Here is a 22,144-nt window from a genome sequence, read left to right on the forward strand (position 1 = left end):
CTTCTAGTGTAATTGTAAATGTTTTATTGATGTCCTTTATGTCCCTAGCTAGTTTAATCTCATTCTGTGCCTTGGCCTTTCTGATTTTGTCTATACATGCTTGTGTGTTTTGTGTGTGTGTGCATATTGTGGCAAGAAGGCCGATGTTAATATGGTGGGTCCTGAACTTTTCTTGGCAGGGGGGCTAAGACACCACCCCTTGCCCCTGCTCTTTGGCTGCTGAGGTCCCCGCTAGTAGCTAGGGAAGGTGGTAGAGGAGGGAAGCAGGGGAGAGGTCTGGGTTTGCTCCTCACTCTGAACCCCAGCCCCTCTCAACCCCTGCAGGTTCTTCCCCCTTGGGTGGGGAACCTTCGATTCTTAGACGCTGGAGGAGGAAGTCTCCCTCCCCTGCTGGGGCAGGGTCTCCCTTACTTCGGTTCTCTTGTCTTTCAAATCTTACAACACACCTCCAAGCTCCAGTCCTCTCTCCTTCCTCCTCCTCCCCGACTGCCTGAAGCAGGGGTTTTTATTAAGTTCCTGATGGCTTAATTGACTACAGGTGCTCCAATTAACCTGTAGCCACCCTCTCTAGTCTATAGGGAACCATGTCTTAATTAGCCTAGGGCTTATATATTTCCCCTCTACCACTGCTCCCTGGCCCTCCTGTATCACAATATATATATTTTCATCCTTGTAATTTGACCTAGTTTCCACTTGTAGGACTCTTTTTTGAATTTCAGGTCACTGAAGATCTCCTGATTAAGCCAGCATGGTCTCTTTAAACAACTCCCAACTCTCCTAAACTCATTTTTTCCCCCTAGACTTGCTTCCCATGGGCGCTTACCTACCAATTCTCTGATTTTTTTAAAATCTGCCTTCTCGAAGTTCATTCTGCTGTTTTTCCTCCTACTATTCCTTAGAATCATAAACTCTATCATTTCATGATAAGTGACCCCATGCTTTATAGACATTGACATCTTGTGCAATTAATTTTGGATTAAGCAGGATTTTTTATGTTATCAAAAGGAGCTAATAAATGACTTTGCAGAAAGTCATAAAACTGTAGCATATTTGTTTAAAAATAGCTAACCCACATTTCATGCTGTCATTTTTCCAGGAGCCTGATAAGTAGGGCCCTACCAATTTTATGGCCATGAAAAATATGTCATGGACCGTTAAATAAGACCTGCCCTGTGAAATCCAATCACCCCGTGCTGCTGGGAGTGGCCCACTCAGGGGCTCCTAGCTGCTAGTCCAGCCTGGGCTGGGGAGAGAGACAGGAGTTGTCCTTCCTGTGCATGACTGCTCTCAGTGGGGAGATCAGACCCACCTCTAGAGGCAGTGCAGAAGTGAGGGTGTACCTCCCTCACTTCTGCACTGCAGCAGTCCCAAAACTGGCCTCGGAGCTTCAGCCCCTGCGACTGCAGCCAGGACTTGGGGCGCCTAGGTTCTAGATGCCCCAGCTCGGGGCCTCAGCCCCACAGCTGCTGACTGGGCTCAGGGTGCCCATTTTTGGGGGATCCCCCAATTGGCCAAGGCTCCTGCATTAATCTGCCACTGGCTGGGACTAGCAGCTAGGAGCTCCCTGCTCTGGCACTCTCAGAAGCTCAGGGGAGATCAGAACCACCTCCACTAACCTCCTCTAGCTGCAGGAAGCTTGGTGGCTGCTGCCTTCAGAGCCCAGCTCTGAAGGTAGCACAGAAGTGAATGTGGCAATCCTGTGAACCCCTCATGATCCCATTTTGGGTCGGGACACCCACAGTTACATCTGACATTGTAAAATTGACTAATTTTAAAACCTTCTGGCTGTGAAATTGACCAAAATGGTCCATGAATTTGGTAGGGCCCTACTGATAAGGGGATATTGCTCTCAGGGAAGCTATTTTGTAGGAAAATATGTTTCATCAAAGAACTTACCTTTACAAAATGATAAATCCCATAATTAGAAACTGATCTTACATAATTGTTAGAAAATCTGCATGTGTTCAAAATATTAGGAAAACCATTGGATGTAGTTATTTGTATCAATATATATTTTGGAATATTTTATCAGATTTTTACATGTCAACATATGCATATATCCAGTGTGTTTATATTGAAAACTACTTTCCTCCAATTTGGAGAGGAAATTAGAGAGACAAGCAGGAAAGGAGCATTTGTTAGATATACTAATGTTCTGTTTTTCCTGTATTGTATAAAGAGAACAAGGGCACCATCTGCAGTTTTAGAAGCGTATTGGGGGCATGAAGGGTTGTCTTCAAGTACTGCATACAAGTCAGGTTTACACAATGAATTGAATTTTTATTGGGAAAATTATATCGTGTAATCTGGGTGTATACAAGATAACTTTATTTTAACAAATGATCTATTCAGAGTTCCTATCCATATAATCAGCCACACTGAAGCAACAATGCTGACCCTGATTGCTTAAATATATGACTACTGATTATATACTTTTGTAATATAAGAGCGGGTTGCTATGAAAATTTCACTTTTCTACCTTAGTGCATGGGCAGCTATTCAGCTTCATCTAGGTCATCAAAAGCAAGTGCTCAGACATTATGCCTGACTTTCCCCCACTTATTACTGTATATACTAACATTGGTACAAAAGGCATTTGGGGCAGGAAATTTTTTTAGAGCATTTTAGTAGATAATGATTACTAAATAAATAATCATTAGTAAATAATTAAGACTTCTAAATACTATCTAATCAGTCTTTCAAACTTAAACAGGTCTTGCTGTCACATTCTTTTTTATTAAGAAAAGAGGTTAGTGTGAACCCCGTTATCAGTCCTTCGCCAGCCAAAAGATGTTTTCTCAGACTAGGCTTAAACTCACATGCAAGCCTTAGAAAATCCAATTGTCTGATAGTTTGGGTCATCCAACTGCAGGCAAAATTTAATTCTGATCTGCCTACCGGGTAAGGTGTTGAGTGTAAATAAAAAACCTGCCACACCAGCATGTGTGGCCTGAGTCTGAAAAGCAAGCTGAACTTCTGCTTTGGTTTCCTTCCAGACACCACTACTAAGAAGAATATATGAATAATTTCCCACACAATCTGTTGCCTTGCTATATTCTTATTCTCCTCTCATTCCACTCAGCTAGTTGTGCACCATACATTGCTTGGGGGTCCAGGCCCACCCCACTCTATCAGGTCCCAGCCCAGGGCCCCAACAGTGGCAGATTGGTGGCGATCCTCCTGAAACACGCTGACTCACTCTCCAGCAGCAGAACCCAAATAAAATCTGGGTCACCTATGTTGTTTTCTACCATAGTCAGGGTGTAGAGCTCCATGGTCCAAAGGTCCTCTGTCTCCTCAGGGTACTTGGCCACGGGCAGTCCCCACAGCTCCTCAGAGCACTCATCTGACAGCAGTCCTGGAAGCTCCTTGTGATACTCGGCCATCTCCGACCACAGGGCACAGCTCCACTCAGCGGCTAGTCCAGGTTCCTGCAAAGATCTTTGCTCCTTCTGATGGTCCACCCCCAATTGAGCTCCAGGGCTCTCCTTTTATACTTCCTGTCCCACCACAGGACTTCCAGTGCCAGGTCGGGGCAGATTCAGCTTTGCCCAGCAGGAGGACTGTAGTGGTCCCTCGCTCTCCAGTTTGGAGGGAGGCCACTCCACCTCACTACATGCACGAAAGAGTCAAAGGAATAGTGAGAAATATGTACAACTAGCTTTTTGACCTGTGATTTCATTCAAGTGAGATTTTTAATTTGAAAAAACCCCAAACACCTCAACATAAGATCTGTGTCGATAACGTGTCAACCATGTTTTGCCTTCCATTCCTAGTTCTTATAAGGTGTCAGAGCTATGTCCTTATTTCTGCCTGTCAAAAATATTTTATGGTTGCAAGATGTGCAGAACAAAAGTGATCTAGGGTTACATCAAGCTTGTGCATTTATTAGTAGCTTATTAAGAAATAATTTATTGATGCTGGGTAAACAGGAATAACAAATTAGTAAAAAAAATTTACACAAATAGTTTTATTACAAATTTGATTTTTTACGAAATACATAAAATTTAAGAAATAACATAAAAGTCCTTGGCATTCTAAAAAATATTTTGGTATTTGCATGGTTATAGTCTATAAAATAGTTTTAGACACAGATGTGCTCAAACATCATAATATTTGCATAGAGATCCAATAGAATTATTTTTTTGAACACTTCGAAAAACTTTCGGGGGAGAGGGAATATTAACAAAATTAAGGCCTTTTAAATTTGAAAGTCAAGTCATTCAGTGTGTGATTAGTTTTTAAAACCCTGAAAATATTAAATACAGAATAAACACTGTAAGCACAAAGCATGTTTTACTATAATAAACACAAATAGCCATTAACCTGGGTTCATTCTCTGCAATTTACAGTTAGGTATTGAAATGAGCGATAGAAAACAGATGTTTCACATTAAGTATTTTGGCATTTAACATCTAATTTATGACACTGTATTGAAAAAGAGGAAAAATTATGTAAGCTTCTTTTTGAAATTATAACAAATTCAAAGCTTGATTTGTCTAATTGTTGATACCTATATAAATTACTTATATATATATATATATATATATATATATATATATATATATATTTTCCTAACCACAATTGGACCATTCCTTATTCCACAGGAAAATTTGTTCCATTGCATGAAGAAGCTGCATAGTACCAAACATAGCAGAAACACTTAATTGCTCATTTGTGGAACTAGTTTGGGAAACCCTTCCTTTGGAGCATAGTCCCACTGAAACCAATAGGACTAGGGTGGAAGTAAGCACTACAAATAGAAAAGCAAGCTGGATGGCACCCTATGTTTTGAAAATATGGATACTGCTGTTTAACCATAATCTGTAATCACAAAACTCTTCTTTATATTAGTATTACTTTGTACAGGAACAATAAGTACATACCTAAGAGTCTGGAATTTTGAGATATCTATACAATGGTAATAGCATACATATCTGGATAGGAGAAATGAATCTAAATATATAATACAAGAAAGGGGAGTCAAAAGTAAGGCACAACAACATACCTCCTAGCACCTTTGAATTTTTCTGCATGAACTCTGGCTTGTTTATACTGTCAGTGCATTGCATTTACATACAAATTTCTTTTACCAAAAGTGCCATTTGGTATTTGAAGCTTATCTTTGTTGTCTCTTTTCTTCTTCAGCAAATACAGGGCCAGTAAAGCAGGGTGTGTTAGTTATGCAAGTTCCTATAAGGCACTTTACTGTTTTCATACTGGACAACAATGAGGTACATATGATATAAGTCTAAGCTTCACTGCTGTTAAACAAATAGCACCATGTTGTGACGTTAGTTGAAATTCAAAAGTCATTATGTTCTTCTCATACAGACTTGACAACGGCTAACGTTTGAGCGCAAGTCCCCTGCTTTCAGAGTTGAAGGTGTAGGTTTCCTATAAAAAAAAATGGACAACCATCAATAACTGCTAATACAAAAATATCAGTTTGCAAGTTTGTTAACTTGGCAGTGTTTTTAATACAGAAGTTTAGTTTGTTAATGAAAAATTGAGAAAGCCAGGGCAGAGTTGAATCAAGTGCCTAGGTCACTGAAGACTATCTGGTCATGTCTTCGAGAAAATCAGTCATAATAATTTGCTATTTTTAATGGGGGTGGGGGGGGATGACTATATACAAAGTGATGTCAAAATAAACAAAACAAACTGAAAAAGATCTGTCTCTCAAGTCTTTAGTAATAAGGAATTATTAAAAACAAAAGTGGGTAAAATATTTTCAGACAGAAGTGTGATTTTTTTAATTGACTGTGGGCCTTTAATAATCCAGACCTCAAGCCTGCAATTCAAATTCACATGAGGTAAGGTTGCAGGTTTGGTTCCCTACCCAAGGATGTATGATGTACAAACTAGGACTGTTTCTGTGGTGTACATAAAGAGAAAGGGATGCCAAGCTTTACAGTTCTCTCCTTGTGAGGGACATAAGGAATAAAGTAACTATGATGCTCATTCTTCTCTCTTTTTCTCTACGTAGCCTTCCTTGTACTAAAGAGTGATATTTATTCTTGTGTAGGGGTTAGCACAAGGCTTTGCATCACTTAATTCCTCAATTTAGAGCCTAAATAGTACAGAAGTTGTGCATAGGCCCTTCTGCATAGGGTAAAGCTCACGGGTGAATGATAAATAATTGTTCAAGCTCATTCAGTTCTCTGCCTCTCTGAGTATGTCTACTCTGCAATTAGACATCCACAGCTGGCCCATGCCAGCTGACTCGGGCTCACAGGGCTCAGACTAAGAGTCTGTTTAACTATGGTATAGATGTTTGGACTTGGGGCTGCAGCCCAAACTCTGGGATCCTCTCATCTTGCAGTATCCTAGAGTCTGGGCTCTAGCCCGAGCCTGAACGTCTACACCACCATTAAATACCCTATTAGCCCAAGCCTTGTGAGCCCAAGTCAGCTGGCACAGGTTTTTATTTGCAATGCAGACATACCCTTTCTGAGGAGATGTCAACAGCTGTGCTAGTTTGCAGTGGTTCTATTATGAGCTAATATCCACTAGGGATTAGATTATGCTCTGGGTTAATTTCTATGAAGATGTCAGTGTATCCCAATTACAACTGAAATCACACAAGTGAAACACAGGTGTAATGGAGGTACAAACACGCTTAGGTCATCCCAAAAAGGAATACTGTAAATAAGTTTCATTTGGTAAATACTACCAATTATGTATATTCACTATTTCTCGCAAAAAGCATTATTTTTACAAACATTTTAACTGTATATCTTAATCCAAATAGACTACCAATAGCTATTCATCTTTTAAACTTAATCTAGAACAATCCTAGTGTAACATTAAAGCAAGTTTCACACTGTTGCTTTTACAGATGTATAGTGAACTGTGAATATGGATTTTAGAAAGAAAAATCAACTATAACTTACTTGAACATCTCATTTCTCTCTATAGTGGCAAGCCAAAAGCTGTAAGCATTTGCATAATAATTACAAGTTCCACGACCATGGCATTCTATGAAGGGAGCACTGCGGAACTCCTCTAGACAGGAACCTGGAGATGCCAGAGCTTGTCCGGAACCCTCAGCACCAGCGCTGGTATGCTGGGAAAATGCAAGTAAATCAACCAGATTAGAAATATCTAGCTCTTTAGGCCTGGTCTACACTGGGGGGGGTGTGGGGGGGGCAGGGATTGATTTAAGGTACGCAACTTCAGCTACGTGAATAACGTAACTGAAGTTGACGTATTCAGATCTACTTACTGCGGTGTCTTCACTGCCGTAAGTCGACAGCTGATGCTCTCCCATTGACTCCGCCTGCACCTCTTGCCCTGGTGGAGTACTGGAGTCGATGGGAGAGCGCTTGGCGGTCGATTTATCGCGTCTAGACTAGATGCGATAAATCGACCCCCGCTGGATCGATCACTACCTGTCAATCCAGCAGGTAATATACACAAGCTCTCAGTGACAGTAGGTTGTAACTCTTTTAAACCAATACTTTGCCATATGCACTTCCTCCCTTTTTTCAGTAATGTGGTGGAGAACCTGCTGCAGCTCTTTCCCCCTGCTTTGGGATAATGGGTGGCCAGTTGGGGGCAGTGGGAGTCTGGGAAAACTGGGAGGATAGTGGGAGCAATGGGTCCCAGGGGAAGGGTATCTTGGGCCCTGAGAGGAGCACGGTGTTGAAGGCAATCAGGGAGAGTATCTTGGAGTATCATCCTACTGGTGTTAGGGCCCACAGAACTGAATTGCCTTGTGTTACCAGAGACTGTGTCAGATAAAGTTTGGTACTGAAGCACACCAGAGACTGCACAAAAGATCAAAAATTCAGCTGGACAAAGGCCCTTTTCATGGAGAGATCAGGAAGAGCAGAGGCAGTGGCTCTATATTGCTCTGTGAAGGTGCTCAACTCTGATCTGGAGGGACAATAGGAAGGTCTGTTAATTTCCATGTTCACTTAGTCCTTGGGCTTTGTGCAGAAGCTGTAAACAAGGGAATGACAGTGTGTTTTGCGAGAGGAATTACTTTGCTAGAAACTAGAGAGTGAATTGTTACTAAATTATTCTCTCACATTAACTAAATAGCCAACATGTTTCTAAAGTCACCAAAAGAGCAGAGACCTCATACTCTGACCCTTGTTTCCCTGCAAAGGCACAGGTAGACAGTACCTTTTTAAAAGCAGGAATATATCAAACACCAACATAAATTATTTTTCTGATCCAGGTGAGGTCCTGGTGCACTTACCATTACAAAGGAGTAACCAATCCAAAGTGACATCCAGCCTTCAGGGCACGATGGTATTTGAACTGTTTGGCTGTGAACTGCAATTACCATGGCAGGAGCCTCACACACAGAACATCTATAAAGAACATGACAGCAAAGAACTCAGTGTACTTGGAATATTTCCTCTTTTTGGGAGTTATTTGCACAGCAAGTACAGAATTTACAAGATCAACACTCCAGTCCTTTTTACTTTCCCTATTATAAAAGTCAAACCTTTGGTCAGACCCAGTATGGCCGTTCTTATGTTCTTATGACAGTTAAGCATTGGAATCACTAATCCTACTTGTCTTCACTGGAGAAAGGAAGGGCCTTATTATTATAAACTGAATAGTTTAATACATTTACCCTTTTTTCTCTTTTAAATTTTAAATTTCAACAGCCAGCATATGTGCAATGTTATTAATACTGAAGGGAAAATGGCTAAAGAACTAGAAGAAGGTCTGGTGAGACCAGGAGCAAATAGGAACAACAAATTGCTTTAGCTGTAGACTTTTTGACTTCTGGAGACAACACCAGCACTTCTTGGAGGAACTGAAGACTTCTTGGGAAGGCCAGTGAAACATTTAAAGAGGAGGGTTTCATATGTATTCCCTTTAAAAGTGACTTTTGTTTATGTCTGGAGTCCTTATCTCTGAATAAAGGACAACTTAGCCATCCAACTGGAACACAGGGCTTGAGAAACCAACATTCTGAGAGGTTTGCAAACAAAGATTCTTTTAGTTCAGGTATGTACATTCTACTTCTGACCTGCTGAGCCCCAAAATAAGCAGGAGGCTCAGGCTCAGAAACTCCTTGGTGGGTGTCTCTCTCTCTTTGCTAAGACTGCCAAACAATGTACTAATAAATGCCAGTTATGATGCAAATGATAATCATATGGGCTCCTGCTAATTAGGAATTTGACTGGGACCACTAATTCCTTGCTTGCAGCACAGCCCTAAAAATAGCAATTAGCACTGGCCCTTTTGGTTCAAACCAGATACCTAGACATGAACAGCTTTGTATTGCATTATCAGACTACCAGAGAAATTAAGTATAACAAGCAGGCATACGCTGGATTCTGCTAAAACCAGAAAAACAAAGAAATTCAGAGTGAAGGCATCTACGTTTGACTTAAAAGGATTCATACACTGCCTTGAATTCCAGCACAAAAACTATGTGGTTATTTTAAGAAGCACAGCAATGAAAGAGAAAAAAATAGAATGTAAAAGGCGCCTGGCACTTGCTTTGCTTCAACAGATTTCTGGTGCATCAATGAATGACTTTGGAACAAAGAAAGTCTCTTGAACCAGGGCAGGCAAGTGACACTTTTACATCTTTTCAATTTTTCGATGCAGGATGATGATGGTTTAAGTTTCAAATAATAAAAGAAACTGACAGAATATGAAGATAGCCTTCTGCTTTGAGTTTACAGTGGCATGCATAGATACAAAAGAACATATTAAAATAATTTCACTGTATACCACCCTGCAATGGCAACTCTTGGCACAGTAGATTCTTTTAGAAATCAGGGCTTAAGGGAAAGCTGCAAGATCTACAAATATATATAAATCACAATAGGTACTCTGTATGCGTAGGATAGTGGGCAGTTTAAGGGCAAATTTCAACAGTGGTCTCTTTGTTCAAGATTTTCAAGAGCGACTCAAGGAATTTTGGGTGCCTAACATGAACAACTTAATGGGGCTTAGTTTTCAGAGGGTGGGCACTCACCATTTTCTGAAAATTAAATCCTTTTAAGGCATCTCCAGTAGGGCACAAAAAAAGGCAGACACCCCAAATCCTTACTCTTTTTTTTAAATCTTGGCCAAAATCTACACAATCTAATTTTGAGGCATTTTGGGTGTAAACAACCTGGGAATTAAGTACAGAAGTAATATTTGCATAAGTTGGGTCCAACTACATAATTTACACATAAAACTCCAAGTCTGGGGACACACAGAATTGTGTTGCCATGCAGAAGGAGTAATATTTCATTCTTATGAATGCTTTTTAAAAATTGGCCCTTAGCTTGTTAGATGAGAAACAAATCGCCATACTAAGTACTCTGATACACTGGATACCTACGATGGGGGATGTTACCTTAGAATTGTCTGGACTGTTAATATATATAGACAAATGTGTCATACCCCTACCCCCAGAATGCCCACCAGAGCAATTTCCACTCCCACTCATCTCCATGGTAGGGAGAAAGCAGCAGGAATTGCTAGGGTGTCTACACAGCAGCTGGGAGGATGTTTCCCAATGCAGATGCTAGCGCTGTTTGAGCTAGTATACTAGAAATAGCAGTATGGACCCAGTAGCATAAGTGGTTGGTTGGACTAGTTGCCTGAGTTCAATCCCACCCAACCTCCTGGGTATGCAATTGGGGAGCTAGCCCGAGCCACTGCCCATGCCACTGTAGCCACACTGCTATTTTTAGCATGCTAGCTTGAGCAGAGCTAGCATGTGTCTGTCTATCCAAGCTGAGAAGCCTCCTTCCAGATGCAGTGTAGGCATAACCTTACACTCTAGGATCAGGACGGCCTACAAAGGCCCTGCCTGACCCCTGCGTGTCATGATTATCAATTTAGTAAGATGTTGGAGCTCCTTTGACAGTTTCTAATTAAATCAGAGTGGTGCAGCCCACTAAGTTCATGTGATCTCTTCTGCCCTAAGCCTTGTGCATGTTATATCTGGACACAGTTTATGCTAGTAAATGAAAAAAAAAATGGGACCAAATCCACAGCTGATGTAAACTGGTGCAGCTCAAATGAGCTCAACGCAACTACATCAGTTTACACCAGCTGAGGAGTCAGTTCTACAAATAGTAAATGATTGTGTTACAGTACTACACCTGGGTTCCTTTGCAATGTTGTTTGCTTTAAACTAGCACTAGTTGTATTCAAGCACCAAAACAATGTCCAAAACAAAGTAAGAAACCCAGCATACCGCATGATAGTTAAAACAGACATTGATATATTTTTGAAAGGGAAAAGATATTGAGCCACAAAGTGCTTCTAATTAGAGCTGAGAATAAAAACAGAAATTATTTTTTCCCTTGGAATTTTCGATAAAAATCAAAATTTTTGTTTAGTTCAAAATTTCCTGTTGTATATTTTCAATGAATCGATTCAAAATAAACATATTTGTTTCATATGAATCAAAATAACCATTTTTTGTCTTGGGATTCTCCTCACTTTTTCCATTGGAAATGGTGGGGAACTCAAAATATTTTAATTTTAATTCAAATCAATAAGGAAATTTTTCAGTCATTTAATTGAAAATAAAATCAGGATATTCTGAATGATATGAAAAAAGTTTGATGAAAATTTTTTGACCAGCTCTATTTTTAATAGGTCTTCTGCATATTCATAACCAATGCGGCAAGAGCAATACTCACCTACTGATGAATGGCCTGATATTGTCACCAGTGATAGGAGCCATACTCATTGGCATTGGTTCAGGAGTAGACAGCCAGTAAGAATAGTCATTCCTTGATGCAAAGTTGCATACATTATTGATGTTGCAGAACAAGAATGGCATAGTGCTAAATTTACGGAGACAGCTCCCTGCTGTGCCTGAAAGTGTAATAAAAAGGTTAATGTGTAAAACTCCGTTCAAGTGAATATTTGGCAACGGCATATTTTAATCAGTGCAATTTTGATGACAATGCACAATGTTTAAAGTGCTAACATGGCAACCCTAGGTCTGAAACTCACTTCATGGCTTTCTCCAGCAGGATGGTCAGAGCATAAGAGAGGTTCTGATATCAGTCTGAGAGGGGAGGGCTAGCTTGTTTTGCTCCTTTATAAATCCCAATGGCAGACCACAATCAGACTTTAAAATAATTTTTTTCCCTCAGCTCCATGGTAATCCAGTTTATATAATGGTTGTTTCTAGAATTGTATATTTGTTTATCAAATCCCAAAAGATACATTAAAGCAACAATAAGGTCACAAACTTAAATATAAAAAGTCAGGGAATGCAAAACTTAAGGGGTTTTCAGTAACACCAGTACCTTTACATTAAACAAAGATGATATTTTTGATTACTAGCTAGTAATCAAACTAGCAATCAAATATATTATAAATGTGCAATGCCTTGAATGCCCGAGGCTCTTGATCAAAGAAGTCATTGTCTCCTTGTAGTCGGCTGACCCGCACTCTGCGCTCGGCTGTAGTCTCATTGAGTCTCTTGCCCCTAGGTCACCTATGGGCAGGACTAAAATTCTCATGGAGTATTTTCCTGAGCCACCCAGGCCCCTCCACCCCCAACTTGCTATAAAAACTCCATGGGGGGTGTTGAAAATATTTGCTGGTGCTCTGCTCTGGACAGCTCTGGCTGAATTTAAGCCCTGCCTACGGGAGCCCCACTTGTGAGCAATCTCACTATTCCCAGCAGGTGTTCAGCTCACTCCCAGGGTCTTTTCAGAGTCCAGCTACAATTCACTTGTCTCTGTAGTCCCTGGAGGTGCTTTCCAGATCCCGCCACAGGTCACTGATGGGAAGCAGCCCTTCAGGGCCCTTGTCAGTAATAAGCTTGTAATGTCAATCTTCCCCTGCCAAAAGTTGAAGGTGTGGGGACTGGGGGGAGAAGGAAAGGCTCCCTGGCCACTTAGGCTGGCCACTGCCTCAGACTGAGCTCCCCTTGTTACTCAAGCTCACTAGCAGTCCCTAGCAGCTTTCCTAGGCAAATTTGCCTTGCTCCCAGGCAAATTTCCCCCCTTTTCTGTGGCTAGTTGCACCTTTATAAGCTCTTCTTCTCCAGGTAGAGCATGTTCTGCAGGTGCACCTAAGCTTTTCTACCAGTGGGATGGGGGTGTATCCCATCACGCTCCTTAGTGCATTAGTGCATGTTTGTGCGGTGCTGGAAAAGCACTATAATAGCTATAAGTAAGTATGATTATTATGCAGTCTGTTTGTGCAGTGCTGGAAATAGCACTATAATAGCTATAAGTATGATTATGATTCAGTCTGTGCTCTACGTAGTGTAGTACGAGCCTATGAATGAGATAAATGTTTAGTTTGTAATTAAATGAAGCTGCACTACACATTCATCAGTAATGCATGCTAACATCTTATTTCATTTATTTTATGATTTCTTACCCAAATCCTGACCATGTGCCCTTTCATTGCCTTGTACATAAAGTAAGGAGTAGCCATAGTGCATCAGTTTAGTTCCAGGTGGACATTCTGGTTCTTCAATGGTTTGGCTGTGTCTGGTAACAAGGAAGCCATGAGCGACAGATGGTGTGCCTGGTGGGCCCATTGACCCTGGTAAACCCTCAGGGCCTGGTGGACCTCTGGCTCCTCGTGGACCTACAAGACAGAAAGTCACATTTACCTCTTTTTTATTTCTAGAAGTGTTGATAGAGAGAATCCAATCTGAGCCATCAATTGCATATTTATTTTCAACATACACAGCTTCTGTATTATGGCACTCTGTTGAGCAGACTGCACACAGTGTCAATGATAAAAATTGTAAATTATCAGGAAACAAATGATTATGCCTTATGTATTTGCATAATGTTTTGTATTTAACCTTACACTAAAGTTAAATGTTATATCTGGAGAGAAAAATTACTCTGCAGTGTTCAGTACCACTTTTCTTTAATTTCTTAAACTCTAACACATAAAGGAAAATAATTTAGACAATGGAAGTGAAGGAAACCAAAGTACTTTGAATGATTATTAAATGTCTCTAAGAATGCCTACAGAGAAAAAGCGTGCCAATTTCTGATGGAGCTGAAATTAAAGCAAGTAAAGGGAACTAGAGAATTGCTGCTTACCAGGAAATCACTGTTAAGAATCTGAACTGTCTGAAATTACAGCACATATGAAATGAAAAAACAACAAAAAATTTGAATGCAACATTAAGACTGGGGAAAATAAGCACTCAGACATCAGCAAGTTCTGTAAAGTAAGGGTTTCTCTTGCAATGTTAAAGTGCCCATTTTGTTCATCCATGTTGTTTACAATATACATAATACATGGAAGTTTACATTTTCTGAGGAAAGAAGGACCAGAAGATACTAGAGGGCAGATTGTCATTGAGAGTGTGTACATGGGGCGAAGAGGAGGGTGGATGGAGCCTTTTTCTGTGCCAGCCTTGTGCAAGGGCCAGGGAAAAAATATAGCTTCCGTGCTTGAGGATGCACAGAGACTGCCCTCTCCTTCACCCTTACGGGATGAGCATCACCTGAAAGAGAGCAGAGAAGTGGGCCTCAGGCCCTGGCCTGCCTCTGCCCCAGTCAACATTATGGACTGGGTGCACTGGAAAAGCAGGCTGCACAATCGTAAAGGATTTGATTTTATTAAGATTGCAAGAACTCCAGGCTTTGCCAATGGTACTTGTAAGATCCTTGACACACAGCTATAGTGAAGCCTCCATTCAAATATGCCCTGTGATGTTTTTCAGAAGTTCAGGTCCTACGGATCTCTAAGCTTTAGAGGAGTAGAGCTACAGAGGTCTCGTGTTTTGGAGCCAGTCAAATCCTTAGTGAAGAACTAGTTTGCTGGCAGATCTTACAAGCCGCAACTTCTGATTGTGTTAATTGGTTACTGAGGACAAAAGTCTGCCATGTTTCCCAGCACAACTTCTTTGTTGCTTCATTCAAACAAAATTGACCAAAGTTTCCAAGGAATACAGCCTTCACAAGTTCCTAGCACCACCTCCCACTGCATCGATTTAGCCTCTGCAGTTAACAAACTTTGGTAATGGTATGAATGGCTACAAAAATGTACAGCGCTAAATTGCTTACTGCACTTACAATTCATGGACACCACATCTCTCTTTAATGGCATGTTTCTGATCTCCCATCGATGTAAATAAAGTCAATGAAGTTACACCAGTAACCTTAGGCTCTGACCAGTGCCTACTGAAGTAAAAAAAATACACTCTTATTGACTTCAGTGGTTGCTGGTCCAATCTATGTGCACTCACAGAATGTTCTTCTGTGCATTTTGAGTCTTGCATTTTCAAGTATTTGTAATTTTATGTATTTTTTTTCAAACGTAGCAAAACACACACTGTTCATTATAGCCTAATCTGTCATCAAATCTAAAAGTTCATCTATTTTTGAGTAAGCCCCATGGGATAAGAAAGATGGTTCTATTTTATTTATTTTTAAAATGGAAAATGTTTCTTTATGCTTTCATGATTCAAATGGCTGAAGGGATTTTGTCTAAATTTTTTGAAACTATTCCTCTGTGGGCAGATACCAAGCATGAAATTTCAACCCCAGAACTTCAGAAAGTTACAAGCATGTGAGAAAAAGGAAATTATAATGGAAATTGTTTTGCAAGAGTATTATACTGGTTAGGATTGCTATCATCTATTATTTTCAGATTTACTTAGCTATCTTTCTTAGGTTTTTCTAAAGTGTCCTTTACCATGGTATGTAAGTACTATGCTGTGTTCTTAACATACAATATTGCAAATGCTTTGTACAGAACAATCAGTTCAACTGAAATAATTACTTATCATCTTAGAGAGACAAGGTGACCTGAAAAAGAGTTCTGTGTAAGCTCAAAAGCTTGTCTCTCTCACTAACGGAAGTTAGTTCAATAAAAGATATTATCTCACCCACCTTGCCTCTTTCATGTCCTGGGACCAACACAGATACAAAACACTGCTTATAATCTTGTTAGTTTACTGATATTCCTCTGCACACCTTCATTTTTATAATTTTCCAATCAAATACAATCTATTCTACTATCATGGAACGTTTTATATAAATGGACGTATTGTAGGGATTAATAAGGGTTCGGCATCCCAGGCTGGATTCACACTCTCTCTTGTAATGTTCCCCCGCCTTCCAAATACTTGTCTAACTCTGCCTTTAACCCTAATTAAAGCTGTTCCAGTTGCTGCCTTCTGTAGAGAATTCCATACATGGTCTACCACCAGTGCTGCCTACTGAAATTGTGCCTAGACTCCTTTGGGACCTGACTTCCCCCTAGCTTGTTTTATACCCCTAGTTCCTGAAATTGACAGAAAATCAGATACTCTTGTAGCTTCTATCCTTTCTATTCCCATCAGAACTGTATATACTTCACTGTGGTTTCTTCCTTTCCAAAGGACAGAGGCCTAGTCTCTCTGCCTTTCTGTAGAACTAAATTCAGCAAATAACTGAATCATTCTGGCTATCCTCTGCAGTACCTTTTCCATCTCTGTAATACCATTTTTATAATAAGACAACCAGAACTGAGCACAGTGTTCCTAACGGTGACCTAATTCATCACCTTCTTGTGCAATGATTTTCTCATTTATTTAAAATCTCTATTTCTTTCTTTGCTTTTAAAAGTGCTGCTAAACATCAGGCTTAAACTTTTAGAGATCCTTCCAATGTAACCCTGAATCTTTACAAAATAAAAATACTCTTTCAGGTCTGATTTAGGCTAAAAAAATCATTTAAATTAAAGTACCATATTAACTTCTGTTTAGTTAAAATTAGGCAGAGATCTTAAATTCTCGATTCCTGATCACCAGTCTATCACTTTGAGGACTCTGAATAATTTATTCTTTTGAATATATTGTTATCTTGAAGATATTTCTAGACTGTGAACATTTCCTTTCTGAGTCATCTCTTTTCTAGATTAAGCCATGTAAAAAAGACACCTGACACTCAATAAAGGTATTATAAAATTCCACAGGTAATCTCTCTAAAGCCAGAGTCTTTTCATTATTAATAATTGCATCTAACACTTCTTCACCTGCAGTTATAACTGATAGCTCTATCCTAACAGAAAGGTGGAGGTTTTGAACCTGTATATCTTTTATTCACTGTAACTGTATTTCCTTTACCTGGTATCTGATCTACCTCCATCTTTTAAAAGGACTGTGGCAAATAACATGTGGCCATTTAATTCTATGTGAAATAGCCTTATCTGTCACTAAATTACATCAAAAAATCTCTTGGAGGTGCCAGCAATTCCTTTAATGACCATGTGCTTTTAAATGCTACAAGTGTTTGTGTCTCTGCTTCTTGTGCCATCTTTATCCAACTGCCAACCTTATTTTTTTTAATAAGCAATCTTTTATAGTCCCTTTGTAATGAAGAACAGAGTCTTTAAAGAATACACAGACCTACCTGGGGGACCAGAGGGACCAGGTTCTCCTTTCTGACCAGGTTGACCATCAAATCCTGGAACACCAGGTTGCCCAGGTATACCCTCAGGTCCTGTCACTCCTGTTGAAGTATAAGAAATAATTACAATTGGATCACAGAGACATACTTGTTCTTGCTTTTTGGATTATGGGGTGGCAGAACAGGAAAAAAGCACATGCCCAGTACCTAAGGGTAAATGCCAGTACCCAGAGCAGGTAGGTGGGGGTGCCTGCTGGGTGAAAGGTGTGGATGGGTATGGGATGGGAGAAGATCAAAATATAGCCATGGGAGGTGCACATCTGCAGCAACCGATTCCCTGCGAGCATTTGTCCGGACAGTGAGGGGGACGGACAGGTCTTTCTCCTCATTCTATGACCGCAGGGATACAAAACTGAAGAAGCTTCAAGTAAAAGCCCATAAAGAGAGCCCCAAGTCAGTAACAAGTTCACAGCCCTGCTAGGTCTTTGTCAAATTGGTTTTGGGCTTTACCCGTTAGGTCAGTGCTTTATTTTGTAGCTGTTTGAGAGTGTTTTCACTCTCATTTAAATACCAGGCTGCGGTATGCAAGGGATGCAGTTTAACAGTACCAGCACCGACCTGGGACTTCCACTCTGCTCCCGATATTTCATTTACACCCTGTTCTTCTGCAGATCCTGTGCAGTGCCGTGTGACATTAAGGCTTTGAGATAACCATTGGAGCATGGCTACAGACTCTTTTTGGCCAAAGCCACATTCTGATTGGAGAGTGAAGCCATTTGGATGTTTTCACAGCCATTTAACCAATTCACAACAGTGAACAGATATGGCCCCAATACCAAGAAGAATCATCGTGCCCTCTATGTTAAACAGATAATGCAAAACGACAAACTATCTTTCACCTTATTTCCCCATCACCTCCATATAAAATAATGGAGAGCAGGGGGAAGGAATTTCTCCTTTAAAATGTTAGCGATTTTGGAACTCTTCTGAACTGCAGCTTCCTATGCCCGCCCCATGCCAATTCAAAATGCTACCGTCCCTCGCCTACTTATGCCAGCCCTCTACTTTCCTGACCCCTCTCCCCCTTTCTCCCTGCTTCTCTGAATCTCTTTAAAAAATTTAAACCTTCCAGTTTAGGTGTAAGTTTCATGCTAAATGCTGCTCGGTTCCACAGAAATGCTGGGCTAAGAGAGGAAGTGGGGACTCCTTGTTGAAGACCTGTTTTTGGCATTCCTGTGTACTGGGACTTCAAAGAGAAGCATCATTTTCCTATAGGCAGCCACTACAGACATGGCTGGAGAAGCAGCTGAACAGACAATAGCCTGCTAATGCTCAGCCTGTCATAGCTTTTTTCTACATTATGCACCACCTATATGCAACTTTAAGACTCTCTCACCTTGCTGTCCTTTTGGACCTGGAAGTCCAGGGAGCCCTTTCAGACCAACTGGTCCGACAGGGCCAGGTAAACCTGGTTCCCCTTTAAGAAGCTGATAAGGACCTGGAGGACCTGGTGGACCTTGTAAACCTGTCAAAATTGATGAAGCAAATACAAAAGAAAGTGTTTGTTATCAGACAATATAAATAAATAATAGTGATGTGCATTCGTACCCAAAGGTCGCAATAAGGATTGGGCCCCATTGTGCTAGGCTCTGTACAAATATATTGGGATAGAAACCTAGCTCTAAGAGCTAAGAGCTTACACCTAACTGTAAATTATGTTTATAATCTGTACATTTTGAGGTTGAGATTCTATTCACTCACTTCCACATTCTGGGGTTTTTTTATGTTGTAAAAAATGCAAAGGGTGATATAATGCCATAGTTAGGTAAAAAAAATACCTATTTTGAAAATCTGAAAAACACATAAGCTTACCATACCTTTAGAGCCAGGAAACCCTTGGTCACCTTGTTCTCCCTTGAGACCTGGGAAGCCAGAAGACCCTTTTGAACCTGAAGTCAAACACATTAATTCTTGTTTTAAAACTTCGTATGCTGAATAATGGATCCAATCCTGCAAATGCTTAGACACATGAGTAACTTTACCCACATGAGCAGTTCCTTTGATTTCAAATGTTTGCAGGAAAAGGGCATATGAAGTGATCACATAAAACTGCCATCAATATTCAATTAAAAGATAACTGAAGACAAAGTCACACTCAGATTTCTAAATTTAGATACATTTTAAATGTATTGACAGCTGCATTCTTTCTTACACTTAAAATGTTAATAAACATAACAATGATAGTGGAAGTGATAGAAAAGGTTTGTCTACTTGTAAGCAGCCTCAAGTTTAGCACCTGTCAGACCACATCTCAAAGAAAACCCTGACTATTCTTAGGACATACAGACGTTGATTTTTCATTCTTCTTCAAAAGCAAATATGAATTGTACAATCTACAGAACAAGGAAAGGAAAAAATTACTGAGAAATTAATGTTATCCTTCTTCTGGCTTCTGAAGTAGCTTCAAAGTTAAGGCTACGGTATTTGTGGGATGCTAGATTAACATTTTTTTAATATTTTCTTTTGATAAAGGAGGCGGGGAAAGCACAATCTCCCTCTACCTTACATGAAGTTAGAGAACAATAATTTTGTAACTATACACAAATTACATATTTCTCCTCACCTTGAAACCCAGGAACTCCTGGAGGTCCCATATCACCCTTTGGACCAATACCTCCTGGTAAACCAGCACTACCCTGTTTAAAAAGAAGACAGACATGAGTTATCCTGTATTGCTATGATACACCTCTCAAATAATCATGGGGGTTTGGAAAGCTGTAAAAAACACTCAGGTCGGTAATTTCTAAAATCAAAGACAAGCCGTTCAATGCAAAGATGGTCCTCCTCTAATGTTACATTGCTCAAATGAGAAGGCTTTGTTCAGAAACAAAGGCTTGTGGTAAGCAGGCAGAACAGCCTGTGTGTTGATCTGTGCTATGCTATGCTTTATCTTGCGAACACACTGGGACAAAATAAGGTGGCTCAATAAAAGTTTAACAAATCAAATGGCCTTGAGCCTTGGGAAATGACACCATGAAAAAAACACTAGAAGGGGGACAAGTATCACTAAATAGAGCACTCATTCAGAGTATCCTAGACTCAGGGGGCTGGCCTCAGGTAACCCTTCAGACTCTTTTTGGCCAAAGCCATATTCTGATTGGACAGTGAAGCCATTTGGATGATTTCACAGCCATTTAACCAATTCACAACAGTGAACAGCTGGTGACCCCAGAAGGAAGATAGGATATTTCAGGTCACAGAAAGGATTAGTACATATATGGAATGAGATGAAAGTTACTCAGTAACCTCAAGTTCCCTTGCAGGGGACTTGGTCTTTTCAGCAGTGCTGAACTGGTCTAGGAGCGAAGAAGTTTAACACACAAGGCCTGATTTTCCTTTCACACATGCTGCTGTAAATGAACTACTCCAGTGAAATTGATTATACCAGTTTTACAATAGTCTAAGACCATGTTTACACTACAAACTTTGGTCAATGCAAGGTATGTTAGCATACAGCTGCCGAAGTTAGTGTATCGCTCATGCTTGTGCACACTTGACTGCTTACATCGGTGCTGCACGTATTCACCAGGAATATTTGTGTCAATACAAAGTGTGGTGCATTATGAGTAGGTATCCCAGTGTGCCACGTGCTGCCATCTGGCACACTGCCTTCTGGGAAGTTTTTGCAATGTGTTGTGGTATATAAATAACTCACCTAGGGATCTCTGGGAGCTAGGGGTCAAGTTCCTAGTATGCAACTTTCTTCATATCCCATAATGCCATCCATATCCCATAATTATGTGGGGTTTTTTTTAAATAAGATCTCACAAACCACACAGCACAGTTTGGTGTCTGCTATCTCTGACAGAAGCATGGATCTCCACACCACTGTACCATTCTCATGAGTGTTGCAAATACAAGCCGCATGATTCTCCGGTACCATCAGAGCCGCAAGAAGAACTATAACAACAGCAGACATGACAATTTCTTTGAGGACAGGTTGTTGAGGGACATAGTGAAAAACAAGGTTGTTGGTGGTATTCATGGAGCAACTGCCAACGGTGGAGTGCAGCTTCTGGGCTGGAGAAATGAGCACTAACTGGAGGGATTGCATCATAATGCAGATTTGGGACATCAAGCAGTAGCTGCAGAACTTTTGGACGTGCAAAGCCACATTGCCGGATTTGTGTTCCGAGCTTGCACCATTCCTCCAGCACACGGACACCAGAATGAGAGCAAGAGTGTTGACAGTTGAGAAGTGAGTGGCGATCACACTCTGGAAGCTTACATTTCTGGATTGCTCCCATTCCATGGGAAATCGTTTTGGAGTTGGAAAATCCAGAGTGGAGGCTATTGTCAGGCAAGTGTGTAGGGCCATTCACTATCTTCTGTTATGCAGACCTGTGATTCTTGAAAATGGGCAGGACATAGTAGATAGATTTGCAGCAATCAGGTTCCCAAATTGTGGTGAGGCGATAGACGGCATGCATATCCCTATTTTGGCACCAGCCCACCTTGCCACAGAGTACATCAACAGAAAGGGCAACTTATCTATGGTCATGCAAGCATTGGTGGATCACTGGGGATGCTTCACCAACAACACTGAGGGCTGGTCAGGGAAGGTGCATGACACTCTCGTCTTTCAGAACACAGGACTTTAAGAAACCTGCAAGCAGGGACATTCTTTCCTGACCCTCGGATTGCCATTGGTGATGTTGAAATGCCAATAGTGATTCTGAAAGACCCAGCCTAAGTCTTGCTCCCCTGGCTTATGAAGCTGTATCCTGTGCACCTTGACAGCACTAGGGAAAGATTCAGCTACCAGCTCAGCA

General features: G+C 40.6%; 1 protein-coding gene across 1 annotated transcript in view; it reads right to left on the reverse strand.

Annotated features, from left to right (window-relative positions):
• Positions 1-4,569: 4,569 nt before the first annotated feature.
• Positions 4,570-22,144, reverse strand: part of COL4A1 (collagen type IV alpha 1 chain) — a 227,669-nt gene continuing 210,094 nt past the window's right edge. Inside the window, 9 exon segments of the mRNA XM_038392118.2 lie at positions 4,570-5,397; positions 6,897-7,069; positions 8,210-8,324; positions 11,625-11,802; positions 13,330-13,542; positions 17,316-17,414; positions 18,709-18,837; positions 19,190-19,261; positions 19,936-20,008. Coding sequence (XP_038248046.1) covers positions 5,316-5,397; positions 6,897-7,069; positions 8,210-8,324; positions 11,625-11,802; positions 13,330-13,542; positions 17,316-17,414; positions 18,709-18,837; positions 19,190-19,261; positions 19,936-20,008 — 1,134 coding nt within the window. The 3' untranslated portion in view covers positions 4,570-5,315.

The sequence above is a fragment of the Dermochelys coriacea genome, chromosome 1 (assembly GCF_009764565.3).
Source record: "Dermochelys coriacea isolate rDerCor1 chromosome 1, rDerCor1.pri.v4, whole genome shotgun sequence".
NCBI classification, from domain to species: Eukaryota; Metazoa; Chordata; order Testudines; family Dermochelyidae; genus Dermochelys; species Dermochelys coriacea.